Source organism: Corythoichthys intestinalis, chromosome 1 (genome assembly GCF_030265065.1).
Source record: "Corythoichthys intestinalis isolate RoL2023-P3 chromosome 1, ASM3026506v1, whole genome shotgun sequence".
NCBI classification, from domain to species: Eukaryota; Metazoa; Chordata; class Actinopteri; order Syngnathiformes; family Syngnathidae; genus Corythoichthys; species Corythoichthys intestinalis.
Window position 1 is genome coordinate 73,555,795 of NC_080395.1, and position 18,721 is coordinate 73,574,515.

The window sequence follows — 18,721 nt, forward strand, 5'->3', positions numbered from 1 at the left end:
CCCGGGTATCTTGCTTGGTATAGTTTTTCTTAGCACAATGCCATCTAGATGAACTGATATTATTACAGTATAACCTACCATAATTTCCCGAATATAACACGCACCTTTTTTTCCCCATAATGCACTTGTAAAATCATGGGTGTGCTTTATACACAGGTACAGGGATGGAGACAGACAGACATTGACCAGAACAATATTACCTGATCCAAACGACAGTGATATAATCAACTTTCATGTTGTAAATTATTGTTTTCATGATATTTTTCACATCTAATAAAATTAAAGTGCTTTTGTTGTACTATTCATCTATTTAAATTTTTCTTACCTTGCTATCGCAACATGCCGGCTTATTGACATGGCCATGTTGTCTTGAAGAAAACGTATATGATGATCAGTTTTGTATAAACTGTTACCATATAAATTGTACATTGAGCAATTTTACCACAGAAAATGGTGCTAATATTACGGTGCGCTTTATACACGAGTACAAGAATTTGCCCTAGATTTTACAGGTAAATTTCGGGTGCGCGTTATATTAGGGAAATTGCGGTATTACATTACCAAATTAGGCCAAAAAATGTCGACTGTTAAAAACATACAAAAGTGAAACATAGACATCCCTTACCAAGAGCATGAGTGTCCTCTAGAGTCTAGTGTGCACACATGCAGGGATAAATATATTTTCTACGATCAAATTAACAAAAGCAGATCTCTGGTTTCCCATAGTCTATCGCTGCAAAATAAAAACAAGGTGAGAGTTTAAAGTCATGTTGACGGTAAAGCTCAATGTGAATTTTTTTTCCTGTGCTTTAAAGACGCCACATGATTGATCACAAGTTGTGATCATCGGACTCGTGAGGGGTAATATACAAAGCAGAAAATTTTGTGCAATAAAAATGTGCAAACAAACTCTGAAGTACTGTATTCCTGTAAACAAAGAAATTCTGGGAGAAAGAAGAAACTACTTTTAAAAAAAATTAACAATTTTAAAATATGTTGCAGCTTAAGGACAAACACAGGACTGCCAAGTTGTCTTTCAATTTTCCAAACTTTATTTTGCTTTTGCTCCCGTGTGCGGCAAGCTCTATACGAATCTCACTGAGACTTGACTACTATTTTAACTTATTTCACAATCGATGTGTTTTCATGGTCCCCCTCCGCAATACGTTTTCACTCCAATTATAATGTGGAAATACAAATGAAATTGACAGAACACGAAAATGAGTGAAAATTCAATACACGGAGGGTGCATGTCAAAGCAAGAAAACAAATTATCAACATTTTGAACATGCTTTTTCCTCAAGCTTTGCTCACTCAACCTCCTATCTTCCACTCTATGTTGTCTTCCGTTGTCTTCATGACAAGCGACAGTACCCCAGCCAACGAGATAAAAGAGGTTTCGTGTTTTCACTGTTCTGTCAGCTCATTGGTCACAAAAGTAGCAGAGGCGGGTGAATGTGTATCCCTGCATATTCTCGAAAAGCATCATACCAGTATTCGTTGGTTTTAGAAATCAGATACTACCTAAATACCCTGGTATAGTATATGGAATCACACGAGTGCCAAAAAATACGAATGAATACATATCAAGAGCAATAAATGAATAACAATAAATAACTGAAAATGTTTAAGTTAATTTTGTTATTGACTTTTATTTTTCATCATTGAAAAACACAAATGGAAAAAAATTGCATTTTTTCTTTGCCTTTTCTATTTAGTTTTTCCTTGTCTGGTCTTTCCTCACAAATTTCATTGTCCATTGGTGTGTTAAGGTGTGCGTGAAAGGGTAAATGTGTGCGAATGTAAAGCGCTTTGGGCATTGTAACAATTTAGATAAATGCGCTATATAAGTACTCTCCATTTTATACACTTCACTTGTGTATTTCAGGGGGTTCGCGCCCATCAATCCACACCAGAGTGCCATATTTTGGGTTAAAACGTTATGTAAGTAAAGTAAATGAAGGTGCTGAAGAGAGCTGGTTAAGTTATGCTTTGCCAGAGCATGTGGATTATACTCCAATCCTTCGTCTGCTTGTACGTCTCGAGCGACTGCGACATCTGCCCAAAGCGCCAGGAGGTTCATTGCTGTATTTTCATCCAAAGATGCTAAAAAATAACCATAATGGGTCACGCCAAGTGATCAGTCAGGTTGGCTGGATGCCGGTGTGTCGGCGGGGGGGGGGCTTGTCCTGCCTTGGGCTTGGTGGGCCGTTGGGGGTCCCGCGGTGTGCCATGCCGGTTGGGGAGCTGCGGCTGCGGCTCGTGGGCCGGGCGGGGGCCGGCGTGGGGGTTGGTGGTGTCTCCTCTTCCCATCCCTGAAGGCCGGTTGATGGGAGCGCGAGTGGCCCGGGGGACCGCCCTGGATCCCTGTGAGGTGGTGATGACCCCTTTGATGGGCCACGGCAGGAGGAATGGGCTGGGCTGACTCGCCCCCTCGCTCACCCCCTGGGTTAGCTGGGTGGTGGCCGTGTCCTTGGGGTGGCGCCTGCCTGTGCGGCTTCTCCACTCGTCTGCGCAGCTTCTCTACTCGTCTGCGTGGCTATTGCATGTTTGGTGGGATTCGCGCATGGCTGGATGTGATTGGGCGCGCTCGGGTAGGGGACCTCAGTGCCCGGATTAGCGATGGAGCGGCATAGGGTCGGTTGCCAACGGGCTCACACTCAAAGGGATTCACACGATTACTGGGTTCTAGATCACAGGGCTGATTTGTGTACACTCCACTGACGATCGCAACAATATATTCATAGTTAGTGTAGGAGTTCAATGTATTTCTTGTTGTTGTATTTCTTCTGTCTCTCTCCTTCCTTTCTTCTGTTCCCCCATAACCCCTTCCTGTTCGCTGCTTTGTCTTAATAAATGGGGTATGTTGAATGATCACAATGGGAGTATGTCATACTCCAATGTGAAACATTAAAATTGTTCAGACCCACTGGACACACTCAGACTTCCATTCTCCGTGTCAAACAGGTTAACAGGACCGATTAAAAAAAAAAAAAAAGAGCGAGGGCACTTACAATTGCTAGGTATGTGGAGGAAAATGTTCAGCCAACCCAAGTTTTATGGATGGTGGAGAATAATATTTAGCCAAAACTTGACATCGTTTTTCCCTTGGTGTTTTTCAATAACAAATAGTAAAACTCATTGACAAAATATATCTTCATGCAGGTAGTCCCCAGGTTACGACGTACCCGACTCACGTGATTTCGACTTTATGACGCCAGAGTCTCGTTTATTTTTATTTATTTATTTTTTTAATAATTTTGACTTTGACTGTTTTATGATGCATGCTGTTGATGTACTGTTTATTGTGCGTTTTCAATTGTGGTTGAATACTAGATGCGAGTTTGTGATTGTTTTTGATGTTGTGCGGACGCTAACTGATACATGATAATCGTTTGTGGCAATTGTTATTGCTGTATCAGCAGCTAGTTATAAACGCATATTGAATTGCTGCTATTGAAGATGAAACAGATTTTATTTCATTTTTATCTTAGTTTAATACTGCAAGCGTTGATGTAATGAGCAGCTGAATAAAGTCAGCAAACCACATGGAAGTCTGTCATCGTCATTCTGGAGATAAACTCGCTGTCTGGCTAGGACTTAGCTCCAACGTCTTGGCAAGGACGGTACAATGACGTATAATACATGTTTTTGGATAGTCATTTTGAGATTTGGGAGGTATTTAGGGGTACTTAAAGGGTTTATTCTAACTTACACGGAAATTCAGGTTACGTCGGATTTCGTTCTTGAGCTGGGGACTACCTGTATTTTCATTTATTGATTAATTAATTTGTTTTCCTCTTTATATTTCTTTATTCTTTTTGGCACTCCTGTGATTCCATACTTGTAAGCTCAATTTGGGGAAAAAAGTGTAGTTTGGTTGTGAAATACATCACCACCGTTCAACAAAACAAACAGCAGTTGCGAACTAGTGATGGTGGACAAAGATGCAGAAAATACCCTTTACTTGATACCACACATGAAGCTATCAGGTTTTTAAAGGATAATGGCTCTGCTAGCACAAAACTCTAGGGGAAATGCCTCTTCAAAAATGAGAATTTATCATTTTTAAACATTTTTTGCAGGTAAAAAGTAATAACAATCTGCCAAAGACCAAGAAAAAAATTGTCTCAAAATAAGCCTTTATAGCTTACTAAAACTATACATTTTAAAGGATTTTATCTCATTATAAGTGATGAACTGATAGGTGAAGACATTTTATTAGAAACTGAACACATTCTTGGTAAGACCATTCCAGAGTATTTTATAAACACTGCAAAACATGTGTGTCACAGTCCTCATGCGTGTCACTTCGGGGCCGCATTCCTTTCACACTGCAAGTCGCATATGTTTTTGCAACATGAATGGCTACTCAAAGATTTGTATTTAACAAAACATCCACAGTGTGAAAGTGGCTTGGTCACTTCTAAATCTAAATTGTTTAGAAACATTAAAAAAAAAAAAAAAAACAGATGTTTATGATGACATTTACATATATTATATATATGACCTTATCATTATTGTCTGTAATCGCAAACCATCGTGACCCTGAGAAGTCAGAAGCCTGAAATAAGCTTGTGTATTCCGACCACTTCATTACAGCTGAGATTTTTAAATTGCTGTTTATGGTATTTGTACTGTACTGGGAGAACCACCCCAGAATGGGACGCAAACACACCTAGTGCTAGCTTTTTCGAAGAGCAAAGCACAAGAACAGACAGATTTTGGATGTTTTTCCTTCAAGGGTTCAGGGCTGGTCCTGGCTCAGGGTCCTAATGGAGGACAGGGAATCCATCTGTTGGGCTAGGGAACTCTCCTCTGTTTTCCCTGGTGTGGTCTCACTTACTGACTGAGCAAGAACTATGGGGGCTGAAAGCGTCCTCAGGACCCTGCTTGAGGATATGTCAGTGAGGCTGTCTGTCGCATGTATTTCTTGTAGTCCTGAGTCATCAGGTTGCGCCTCCATCTTCCACTCATAAGACTGAGACAGCCGTCCAGCAGTTCTGGGTGTTTGGCTCTCTAGGGGCTGGTAAGGCGGTGGCCCTGTCAGTGGGAAGTCATCTGTGGTGTAAAGGGCCTGACTGTGAATAATAATAGGGTCTGGGGAAGGAAGAGGAACCTCCTCATCAGCAGCAGGATGTAGATCATTAATGTCTTTGGAGGGGCTCTGGTCTGGGGAAATGGAATCTGGTTGGTTGGAAATTATGTGGAGGCTGAGTCCTGCTTTGGGACAATCACTGACTGAACAGTGCTTTCCTCTAGATGAATCCAGGGGACTCAGCAACACCGGTAGCTCCTGGCCCAAAGGCTTCCGCGGTAACTCTTCAGCTTTTCCTGAGAAAGCAAGTGGATAATAATATGAATTACGGGTGGGAACTAAGAGTGTAACCGTATTTGTTCCGTACGATCAAGGTACATGGGTCATCGGTGATTCTCATGCGTGCATATGTTGTTTTTATTGGCATGCTAGCAAGCACCATTGAATCCGTGCTAGCTTTGCCACTTAGGAGGCCTGCTACTAACAACAAACAAACCGCACACAATTTGTTGAAACCAACTCCGCCGACTAGTTAAACTCGAAAATTAAGCCTCATGTCAAAAATTCTGAACTTCCTCTTTAACACTAGAACTACCAAGGGTGGATCAGTTGATACAAATCACTTTTGTAACCAGAGAATGATCATCTGATCCTAATCAGCCTATCTTTTGTGAACACTATGGTCCTCATTTGTCATTTCCATTCACACTCGCAAAACCACAGGGTTGGATTGCTCCAATTAGCATCTTGAGTGTTTGTGGGGGAGGTCTGCCTTGGCTTTGACAGTGGACCGCTCAGGCAGGCAATCGGGCGGACAACCTTTTTCATATTCCAAAAGGTGCAGTTTGCCTACAGTACAAGGGACCGTGTAATATAAAACGAAAAACAAATAATTTTTTATGTGGTGACATATGACACTTCGCCCATTTCCCGGGGCTAGGTGTTGGAGGTTGTTGCTGAAGCAATTGTTCCTTCTGCGCCTTCTTTGCGCCCACATGAGAATGAACTAATTCTTTTGCAAGATCCACCAAGAAGTCCACCCGTCTCTTACATTAAGATGCTAATTGCAGCTATCCAGAGTGACCCCCCCCCCCCCCTTCACACCTAGGCAGCGACTCCACAGGAGTGTGTAGGGGGGTGGCCTGCTTGATTGCTTGTTTGAGTGGTCTATTGTTTGACAAAGCCAATAAGTCAGTTTGGTATCACAGTCATTTGACGCCTTTCTGGTATTTCTTTAGAGACAAAAAAACCCTTCCAGTGTCAAAAAGACAATGGTGATGTAGTAAACAATGGGCTGAACAAGGACACATCTGGAGGAGTGAGCAAGGGCATACCTGGAGGAGGAAGATCCAGCTTCATCTTCCGCAATTCTGTCATGCAGGCTTGCAGTTGTTCAATGACTGTATCGTCACCGTAATAAAAAGTCTGAGCAATTCGCTCGAGCAGGAACTCACGGAGCCCCTCCAAAGACATTTTCAAGAGACGCTCTGTGCAAATACAGTATACACAAAGGCCATTTTGAGATCAAACAATTGAAGCACACAGTAAATAATGTACACTTTTGATAAAATATTATTTTGCATTTTTGTAGAATCACAAAAAGGCATCTCTGCTCGAGTTTATCTAAACTTAAGGTTTAGTTCAAAGTGATCTACAGCTTTCAAGTTTAAGCTCAAACAACTTTCAAGGACATATCAGAACAATGAAACAGACAAAGTGCACCTCAGCATTCTGCAGGGCAAAGGAAGTAACTTTTTAAAAGTTAGTGAATCATTTCGTTTTTTTCCCTGTGTAATAATGTGGATAACTGCATGCAGTGGCGGTTTCTGGCACGGGTTGGTTGGGCGGTGGCGCGGGGTGGCATATTGCCAGGGGCGCATTGCACGCGTGTGATTGTCTACTACAGTGTTACCTCTACTTACAAAGTTAATTTGTTCCAGGACCTTGTTTGTAATTCGAAATGATCGTTTGTCAAGCAGGATTTTCCCTTAGGAATATATTATAATTGCATTAATTTCTTCCACAGCCCGAAAACCTACACTAAATCCTTAATAAATACTCCTGGCACTATTGCAAATAGAGATTACCGTAATTTCCCGAATATAATGCATACTTTTTTTCACCAAAATCAACTTGTAAAATCATGGTGCGCATTATAAACGGGTACATGAATGGAGACAGAAATATGTATCTATATAAACCGATTTTTTTTTTTTATTGACACGGCCACGTTGTGTTGAAGAAGCGTATGCGGCGATCCATTGCCGACCATTACGGTACGTGACGTCACCATTTTGTTTCGGTAATACTCTGATTGGCTGAATGATTTCGTCTGTTAAATTCTGCTTTTTTCACTCTTCAAAAAGCACAGAATTTAGTTTCTTGAACTCATTTGAGTCAACGTTTTTTGCAGCTCCGCAACTCGGACCATAACAAACGTAACAACACAGACTTCCTGTGTGTGTCCGTCAACTATATCTGTCCCTCGGGAAACTCAAACCCAAATAACAATAGTTCCTATTGTTATTGTCCTGTCGACATTGATGAGCTCTCTTGGATTTCCTACTTACGTTCTCACTTTCATTTTACCGTATCAATCCATGGAAGAAACATTTATTCATCATGATGAAACAAGCAAGTTATACAGCAGCCTTTAAAAGAAAAGTCACATCTGTATTGTTTTCTCCTAGATTCTGGTAAGTTGGAGAAGTTGTCAAATCATATTATTACCTTAAATATTGTCAGTGTATGGTACTACTATTTTGAACTACCAATATGCTATGCTTGTGCTGTGTTTCACCATTCAGTAAAATGACATTTCTGTATCTGTACACAAGCTCTGTTTTCTTGTATTCTTCTATTTATGGGTGCTAAAATTAGGGTGCTTGTTATAAACGGGTACAATAATTTCCCCTAGATTTTACAAGTAAATTTGGGGTGCGCATTATACACTACATTATACGCATTATATTCGGGAAATTACGGTACACAGAGCAAAACAAATAAATTATAAATAAAAATCAGACTACGATAATAATAGTAGTGATAACAGTAATACTTGTAATGATGTAACGACTCGGGTTCTAATTGCGGGTATGTTTTGCGTGGTGTACCTGAACGCACTGTGTGGCTGACGTGACAGTGTGCGAGACGTGGATTTGGAGTTTTTACTTTCACTTTTCATGTTCTGTTGTTAGCGTGTTATTGCCTACGTTCTGAAATGAATGATTAAAAACTTGACGAAGTTGGCGATTTCTTTGGCGATATTACAATAATAATAATTTTACCATTAACTTATAAATGAACAAACCGTCGAGATCATAGACATTCCACGGTCGTATTTTCGAGCCAGTGCACGGATGTGCACACAACGCTCATATTTTTTTTTTATCATTTTCAACTTCATTTCAATGGTAAGCGTCACTTTTTTTCACCACCTGCTCTAACATTCTTGGACCCCATGTTGATTGTGCCGTGCGTCCGGTTCTTGCGGGAAAACAAAGAAACTGAGGCACTGTCATAAATCGTTATATTTCGAGCATGTCGAAACAAATGGCGAGTCAAACTTTATGTTGGATGACGAAAAGATCGAGTGTCGACGCGCTCGTATGTCGAGGTACCACTGTATTATAATTGGCGCGCCTAGCGTTGTAATGACGCCCCCTGCAGACCACGGTTACTGTCTGCACGCAACAACACAAGGAGATGCAGGTATGGGAGGGGTTGTGATCAATGATCCCTTTACAGCAGATATGCCCAAAATCCGGCCCAGGGGCCAAATGCGGCCTGTGATCAAATTTCATCCGGCCCCCAGCCTCCGTCATAAAATCAATAACGTCTGGCCCGCACACAGACTTAATAAATTGGTCAGCAGTGCTGCTACCATCATATGAGGTAGACTTTTGGTATTGACCAAATATTTTCCACCATGAATTGCAAATAAATTCTTTAAAAATCAAACAATGTGATTTTCTGTTTTTTTTCTCCACATTTTGTCTCCCATGGTTGAAATTTACCCATGTTGAAAATTACAGGCCTCTCTAATATTTTTAAGTGGGAGAACTTGCACAATTAGTGGTTGACTAAATACTTATTTGCCCCACTGGAGTTAGTCAACATTTCTCACAATGCAAGGTGGAGGAATAGTTGTGTTAAATGAGTACTTGTGATTTTTTTTTTTTTTTCGATCGTTCACACTCATAATTTTGTACTTGCTACCTTGTTTTTATCGGCTACGACTGTTAGCATCATATCTAAATAATTCAAGTGAGCAGTGAATGTAGTGGTTTGAAGCGAGATAGTGTGCAAATGTTCACTGTAATTGGTTTATCTTTAAAATTATGTGGTTTAATGTTTAATAGGGGAAACATATTAAAAGGTCTGTGAATGTGGACTATATGTCCGTATGTTATTCACCAGATACTACAACCCCTAGTAAAAAGTATGGAATCACCAGTCTCGGATGAGCACTCACTCAGACATTTTATTATGTAGAACAAACTCAGATAAAAAGCTTGAAAAAATAATGAATTCATTCAAAAGTGCAACTCCTTGGCATTCAGAAACATTTAAAGAAATGAATAAAAAACATTGTGGTGGTCAATAAATGTTACTTCTACAGAGCAAGTGCAGGGAAATATAGAAAAACTCCATTCTGAAGAAAAAAATATGGAATCACTCCATTTTGAGTAATGAAATACAGACACACCCAGTCAATTTCCTGTCCTTAATTGGGCCCCTGCCTCAGATTAGATCTGCTCGTTAGTCAGCAGTTAAAAACAGTGCAGTTATCACAACTTAGAGGGCTGCTGGACCAAGTGGTTTCACAAGAATCATGGCTCCAACAAGAGAGATGTCTTTTGAGACCAAGGAGAGGATTATCAAACTTCTTGAAGAAGGCAACGCTACACGTATGATTGCCAAAGATGTGGGCTGTTCACAGTCAGCTGTATCAAAAATCAAGTACAAACAGCATGGCAAGGTTGTTAAAGTTAAGCGTACTGGTAGACCGAGGAAGACATCCAAACGTCATAAGGAACAACAAAAGGCCATATGTCTTGAAAACAGATAATGTACAACACAACAAATGAAGAAGAAATGGGAGGAAGCTAGAGTCAAGGTATGTGACAGAACTGTTCAAAATCGCCTAAAGGAAATGGGATTTTCATACAGGTAAGCTAAAAGGAAACCATCATTGACACTTAAACCAAAAAGAACAAGAATGCAATAGGCTAAGGAGAGGCAATCATGGATGGCAAATGACTGGATGAAGATTATTCTCAGTGATGAGTCAAGAATCTGCATTGGACAAGGTGATGATGCTGGAATTTTTGTTGCCGTTCCAGTGAGATTTACACAGATGACTGCCTGAAGAAAACATAAAAAAAATCCCTCAGTCCTTGATGATTTGGAGCTGCATGTCAGGCAAACGCACTGGGGAGAGGGCTGTGGTTAAATCATCAATAAATGCTGAAGTTTACATTGAAATTTTAGACAGCTTTCTTATCCCTTCATTTGAAAATATTTTTGGGATAATGAAATCATTTTTCAAGATGACAATGCATTATGCCACAGCGCTAAAACTGTGAAAGCATTCCTTGGAGAAAGACTCCCAGATAATGTCAAGGCCTGCAAATAGCCCAGATCTCAAACCTGCGGTGGAAATTGAAAGAAACTGTCCACAGCAAGGCTCCGACCTGCAAGGATGATCTGGCAACTGCAATCAAAGAAAATTGGCACCGAATTGATGAAGAATACTCATCAAGTCCATGCCTCAGAGATTGCAAGCTGTCATAAAAGCCAGAGGTGGTGCAACAAAATACTAGAGATGTGTTTTGATTGTTATTTCTTTGTTTTTTTCTCATGATTCCATATACTTTTCCTCAGCATGGTGTGATTCTATATTTATTTCCCTGCAATTGCTCTATAAAAGTAACATTTACTGACCACCACAATGTCTTTTATTCATTTCTTTTAGTGTTTCTGAATGCTAAAGAGTTGCACTTTTGAACTAATTCATTATTTTTTTCAAGCTTTTTATCTGAGTTTGTTCTACACAATAAAATGTCTGAGTGAGTGCTCATCTGAGACTGGCGATTCCATACTTTTTGCTAGGGGTTGTAAATGTGTGTACATGTACACACACCTGCTTGTGAGCACATTACAGTGTTCGAGTTATACTTCTGTGCTCTCTAACCAGAGCCCTTGTAGTAGTCAACACGCTTAAGCCAACTAGTCACAAGTAGAACCTTCTACGCTGTCTTTATTGTCAATGTTTCTGATGGTAAATCAATATTTTCTTGCACATATTTATTGTTGTGCACTTTCAACTCGTTTGATAGCATTAATAAATGTAACATTCTTAACAAATACTGTGTTTTGGTTGTTGGGTTGTGGGTCAACCGTTATTGTTTTTTGGCGAATGGTTCTGTTTATTTATTTATTTATTTATTTTGGGGGGGGGGGGGGGGGGGCAAAGAGTCTTTTTGCCCAGGGCACCATGTAGGCTAGGACCACCACAGACTGCATGAAGTTTGGACAACATTCCAGGCAAAGTGTACACATGCAATGAACACCCGACATAGAGGTGTTCAAGCTGTAATTCCCATTTGCTCATTTTAGTATACAGTCATTCAAGATTTAACAGTCATTCAAGTCATCCCTTCAACTTTTTATAGAGCGATGTGTTAAAATACTGACAAAAATGACAGGAAGTTGTTTGACATCTTACTTTTGTGTATCTTCAAGATGGTGTAAGACATGGCAGTGAGGAGCCTCTCTCCCTCCAGGATGTAAACATCCCAGAGGCGAAGGGTCAAAGTAAAGGGTGTCTGCAAAAACCACATCATCACGATGGTTATTGAATTTGTGGGTTCTACTTCTGTGCACGATTAGGCGATTTGTTCTGTTTGTTCAGAGTGTGGAGGCCCGCAGACTCAACCAAAGCAAAGAGACGACTCAGTGGGAAACAGAAGTGCTGACAGTGGTCCGATAGTGCCAAACCATCACCACAGGATTGTGGATGAGCTAAATCGGTTGGAGCTAACAGAACAGTTCAGATTGCTTCTGATGCAATGTGCCAGAAATTAAGAAAACTACCATATTCACTATGGTTTTGCTGACAACATACCAACATTTTTTAATAACTACTCTGATTATGTATTTTGAATATTTTTCCATTGAATCAATGGAAAATGAAAAGGTTAAGCTTTGAATACAAAGTATTATGGTCCTCTTTCGAATGAGAACCTAGTTCTTTCTTTTAGTTCACCCAAAGGACTGCATTGAGTTTGATTAGAAGTTCTTCCAAACATGTACCCAAAAAGTTGTAAGCATAAAATATCTCAACACTTTAAAGAACTGAAAAGGATTAAGACAAATTACAATTGTGGTGGCAATAAGGAATCATAGCCTACTATTGGTTGATTACCATATTTTCCGCACTTAAAAGCCTTCAGTTTTCTCAAAAACAGACAGTGCGCCTTATATAGGGATCAATATTGGTGAAGCATGGCGTGACATTTTGTTTAGCGCAGCTCTAGCTAGTGGAAGCATTAACGCAACCACTACTACTACTAAGCCTTATAACACAGTGCGCCCTATATATGAAAACAGTTTTAAAATAGGCCATTCATTGAAGGTGCGACTTATACTCTGATGCGCCTTATACTGCAGAAAAGTAATACTAGAGCTGCCACAATCACAATACAGTGGCATTAAAAAGTATCTGAACCTTTTGGAATTTCACACATTTCTGCATAAAATCACCATCAAATGTGATCTGATCTTTGACAAAATCACACAGATGAAAAAACATTGCTTTAAAGGGATCCAAGGACAGAAAGGCATGTAGTTATTAGAAGATAAATGCTAGTACGAGTTACACTAATTTAATATTAAAACCCCTCTTAATGTTTTCGTTTTAATAAAATTTGTAAAATTATTTTAACTAGTAAGTTGCCATTATTGCTGTTGAGGTAGCAGCGCGGTGACGTCACATGGGCTCGCTGCCGGACTTCCAAAGTGTCACCTGTGAACTACGTAAATACGTCGTCCGTTCTGCCCTTCCAATTTGAACCCGAACGTTAATATTAATAAGAAGGATAGCCCTGTTGATATTTCAGAAAACGAGCAGCAAAAGCAAAATGAACATCAAAAATAGGATGAGAGGAGTAGCGTACATGTGTCAAGTTCGCTAGTGACAGCTCCTGCTCTAGTGACAAAGCCAGAGAGTGATGTGAAAAAATGTTTGCGGATCTTCACGGTAAACTATTTTGTGATCCAACTTATTCCAATATTATTGGAACTTCTAAAAAGTGTCACCCGATTAGTAAAGTTGCAATTCTTTATTTTGGGAACTTGTACAACACACGGCTGCTGTCTGCCGCACGTGTCACGCTGTGCATTCAGGAATGCAAGCAAATACCCACACCATAGTATAACCTGATTCGTTACATTATTATGGAGATAGTTAGCATCCAGAGCTGTCGTGTGGATGGCATCAGTAGTACACAGCGGTTTGATTTTTTGCATCACCTTACCTTATTTTTGTCACGTAAATGCGCTATCCATGTCGTTGATGATCAGCCTGCCTGTGTCTCAGTTTATAAAAGTATTGCGTTATTTTGCACATTGAGATCTAAAAGGACTGTCGAGTACTTAAAGCACGTGAGACACATTGTGAGCAAACGTGATTCTCTTTTCCACTCCACACTGGTGCTGCAATAAGTGAGCGTTCAAGACCACACACTTTTGGCAACAATCAGGAAACACCACAATGACCAGTGTTGTTAATTTTACTTTTAAAAAGTAATTAATTACAGTTACAAATTACTTCTCCTAAAAAGTAATTGCGTTAGTAACTCAGTTACCTGAATTTAAGAGTAATTAGTTACTTGGCAAAGTAACTAGTGATAATTTTCATGTTTTATTTTTTTTTCTTTAAAAAAAACAACGTGAAGTTTAAAGGGTTTTTGGGACAACTGGCCCTAGCCCAATTCTTTACCCTCCACTTAACTAGACACAACGGTATTGCGATAACTAGATAGTAACCTTTGCTGTGTGAGGAAGTCATTTAAAGTTGTGAATCAACTGTTAAAGTTGTTAAAATTGCTCCCGCTATTGCATTAGTTCCCTTCTGTCTACTTTCAACATGTGTAAGTTTTAAAACTGTTTCATAATTTAAAGATAGATTTAAGTCAAGATTTTGCCGATTTAGGACCATTTTAGATAAAAAAATAAAATAAAAAAGTAGGTTCGCTAGGAAGGATCTCTACAACAGAGCCTTCCAGAGAGGTCTACTGCTTTAAGATGGCCGCTGTTTACTAACGCATGTCGTCCTTAAAACATGTTGCCAATGCAGCCGTGTCTATCATTTGCATCTAGTTCTATAATATGTGATATCTACCGTATCATGTGGGCGTAGTTTGTAGGCTACAGTCAGGTATTATTGGAGCCACCTAGCATCGCGTTTGCAACGGCGTCTCCCCCACTCCTGCTGTGCTCTCTCGTCTCCGTGAGTCCGTCTGATTTTTTTTTATTCAACCAACTTAGTAACGCATAGTAACGCACGCCTTTCCCGCCTCAGTAACGGTAACGGCGTTGCCAAGATGAGAAAAGTAATTAATTAGATTACTCACTACTGAAAAAAATAACGCCGTTAGTAACGCCGTTATATTGTAACACCGTTATTAACAACACTGACAATGACGATGTTATTTTTTTCTTCATCGATAGTTTGTGTATTGTTTATCAATCAATTAGCTGCAAAAGTGACTCAAGTCATCAGATGAAAAGCAACAAATGGTTCGCGAATGCGGAAGCGAGGCTTGACCACAGATTAGACAACAAATGCAGAGGGGTTGCGTACAACGTTTTATTGAACACACACAAAAAACACGCGATCGCGAAATGGTAGACAATAGAAAAAAAAGCAGAGGGAAAACCGCGCTGAGAAGCCGTAAAAGTGAGGCGAAAAAAAATTGTGGACTTAAATAACTGCACATGGTAGAGGATTCAAATAACCAGGGCAGCAGGAATATGAAAAAACCCTGGCAAAGACGCTTATTAACCGGGAAGCAAGCTTCTGGACTCTAAGGAGCAACATCTTATAAACAGAACAGGATGATCATCGACGACGTGGACAGCGCCTATACGTACAATAAAAAGGTAAGATGATGCAAAAAAAATAATCAAACCGCTGTGTGGATACTAACAATCTCCATAATAATATGGAATAAGTTGGATCACACAATAGTTTACCGTGAAGATCTGCAAACACTTTTTGACATCAAACACTCTCCTTCTCCGTCACTAGAGCAGGAGAGTGCTAGCTGTCACTAGCCAATTTGACAAATGTAAGCTACTTTTCTCATCCCATTTTTGATGTACATTTTGCTTTTGCTGCTCGTTTTGTGAAATATCTACAGGGCTATCCTTGTCATTAATATTACGTTCGGGTTATAATTTGGAAGGGCAGAACCAACCACATGTTTATGTAGTTCACGAGTGACACTGTGGAAGTCCGGCAGCGAGCCCACGTGACGTCACCGCGCTGCGATGTCAACAACAATAATGGCAACCTACTGGTTAATTTTTTGGCTTAAAATTTTACAAATTTTATTAAAACGAAAACATTAAGAGGGGTTTTAATATCAAAATATTGTAACTCGTACTAACATTTGTCTTTTAAGAACTACATGTCTTTTTATCCAAGGTTCATTTTAACTAAAACCACCCAAACATTTATAGCTTTTCATATTTTAATGAGGATAGTGTGCGAACATTGACAGATGGGGGGGAAAATAAGTAAGTGAACCATCACATTTAATATTTTGTGGCCCCCCCTTTGGCAGCGATAACTTCAACTAGACACTTCCTGTAGCTGCAGATCAGTCTGGGACATTGAGCATTGATCAGTACAAATCTTGGCCCATTCTTTACAAAACTGCTGTAGTTCAGTCTGATTCCTGGGATGTCTGGCGTGAATCGCTGTCTTCAGGTCATGCTACAACATCTCAATGGGGTTCAAGTCTGGACTTTGACTTGGCCACTCCAGAACGAATATTTTGTTCTTCTGAAACCATTCTGAAGTTGATTTACTTCTGTCTTTTGGATCATTGTCTTGTTGCAGCATCCATCAGGTTTTCCTGTAAAACATTCTGATAAACTTTTGAATTCATTCTTCCATTAATAATTGAGAGTTGTCCAGGCCCCAGCAGCAAAACAGCCCCAGATCACGACGCTCCCTCCACCATGCTACACGGTGGGGATGAGATGTTGATGTTGGTGAGCTGTTCCAATTTTCCTCCACACATGACGTGTGTTACTCCCAAAAAATTCAACTTCAGTTTCATCAGTCCATTAAATATTTTGCCAATACTTCCGTGGAGAATCCAAATGCCTTTTTGTGAACATTAAACGAGCAACAATGTTTTTTTTTTTTTTTTAGACAGCAGTTGCTTCCTCCATGGAGCTATCCCATGAACACCATTCTTGGCCATAGTTATATATACAGTTGATGTGCGCACAGAGATATTGGACTGTGCTTGATTTCTGTAAGTCTTTAGCAGACACTCTAGGGTTCTTTTTTACCTCACTGAGTAGTCTGCGCTAAACTCTGGGCGTCATCTTTGGTGGACGGCCACTCCTTGGGAGAGAAGTAACAGTGTCAAACTCTCTCCATTTGTAGACAACTTCTCTGACTGTCGATTGATGAACTTTCAGACTTTTAGAGATGGTTTTGTATCCTTCCCCAGCGTTATACAAATCAACAATCCTTGATCGCAGGTCTTCAGGCCGCTCTTTTGACCGATCTGTGGTACACATCAGACTATACTTCTCATTAAGACAATTCTTACTAGGTGTGTGTTTTATAGTGGGCAGGGCAGCTTTGAACCACTCATCAGTGATTGGGCACACACTTGACTTAAATGGTTTGGTAAAAATTGGTTTCAATTGCTCTTTAAGTGTCCTTAGGCAGAGGGTTCACTTCCTTTTTGTTCCCCCTTCTGTCATTGTTTGCAAGTTTGCAAGCTATCCTCATTAAAATATGAAAACCTATGAATGTTTGGTTGGTGTTAGTCAAAGCAGACACTGTTTCTTTTCATCTGTGTGATTTTGACAAAGATCTGACCACATTTGATGGTGACTTTATGCAGAAATGTGAGAAATCCCAGAGGGTTGAGATATTTTTTCATACCACTGTATTTGGTTTAATGAGTAAAACAATGTTAATTTTTGTTGTTTGCCTGCAATTAAATCACTTTCTTTTCCAGAGATAAAGAAAAACCAGATCAGACATTGATAACATTGTCAACATATCTTAATAAAGCACTGAATATTTAATGGGATGTCCTAATTTTTCCACATGACTGTACTTCTAGATTATTTTGCTGCTTGTATCCCTTTTATCATTCACTGCCATTGACAGCGATAGTCGTTAAATTTATTTGAACTGGAAAGCCTTGCATCGATTGATCATGTTGCACGCTTACGGTCTGAATGGATCTTTGGTCGTCAATGGCAGTTAATACTTAAAAATAAACAAAATCATTTTAAAAACCTGATTTTTTTCAACCAAATTTGATCTTCGAAAAATGATGCGTTCGGGCTCGATTTCCAATCACGTGTTTGGATTGTGGACATCCTTAATTAACTGGTTAATCATTATGGATACATAGACTTTATTACCTATTGACGTGACACTTCGTCATTCTTTGCATCCCCCCTTATCAGAGGGGGTCGAGCTTCATTTAATATAGTCAGGCGAAGACGGCACACACTCATGTCTAAGCTGGATTCAAGCTTGGATTTATGAAAAACTACGAGAGCTGTGGAGTGATTTGTTCGAGGTATCAAGGTAAATATTTTATTTTTTGTACCATGTATGCATTTTGAAACGTGAAAAAAAAATCAATGGGAGAATGGGAACCGCTACGGCATTGCCGTCATCCTTCGACATATACAGTATACAGAACGTAAAATAGATGTGTAACTGCCCGTTTTTTTGCTCTTTTTACAAACAATTGAGACAGTTTAACGTCCATTTCTACAAAGAATTATGGGATTGAAGCATTTATTTGCAGGATTTTTTTCCTTTGAGTTGACAATATTTATGTGAAATAAATGCTACCTCCACACATTTTTTTTCCTTTTAACCAAGACTCAAGACTGTTTTACTACCATATCTATAAAGAATTCAGGGATTTAAGCATTTATACACAAGAATTTTCGCCAGAAAAGCTCTGTACGTCAGGCGGCCGCTCGCCTCATTCGCTAACAGAGTAGCATTGTACTTTGACATATACACGTAAAATAAACGCTAACAGAACGGTTTCTTTGCTTTTAACCAAGAATCGAGACTGTTTTACGTCCATATCTATGAAGAATTCACAATTATTCACAAGAATTTTTCCCAGAATATCTCAGTTTAAGTCAGGCGGCCGGTAGCCTCATTCGCTAACAGTATATAGTGTATAATGATAATAAAGGGCTATTCTATAATAATTTGTGATTGTATATACTGTAGAATTAATAATTTATTATTATTATTATTATTTTTTTACATATTATTATAATTGATTCTGCATGTTTTCCTCAAGTATTAAGTTTCTGATGTTAAAATTGAGAGATTTATTAGCTGTTGAAAACTCACAGTAAAAAATTAAAAAAACAAGTTGTAAT

The 18,721-nt window shown here is 39.4% G+C and overlaps 1 protein-coding gene across 1 annotated transcript in view; it reads right to left on the reverse strand.

Moving 5' to 3' along the window:
- Positions 1–1,043: 1,043 nt before the first annotated feature.
- LOC130923475 (USP6 N-terminal-like protein) overlaps positions 1,044–18,721 on the reverse strand; it is a 76,316-nt gene continuing 58,638 nt past the window's right edge. The window contains exons 12-14 of the mRNA XM_057849216.1: positions 11,769–11,868; positions 6,373–6,525; positions 1,044–5,334 (exon numbers count right to left, since the gene is read on the reverse strand). Coding sequence (XP_057705199.1) covers positions 4,748–5,334; positions 6,373–6,525; positions 11,769–11,868 — 840 coding nt within the window. The 3' untranslated portion in view covers positions 1,044–4,747. The remainder of the gene's footprint in view (positions 5,335–6,372; positions 6,526–11,768; positions 11,869–18,721) is intronic.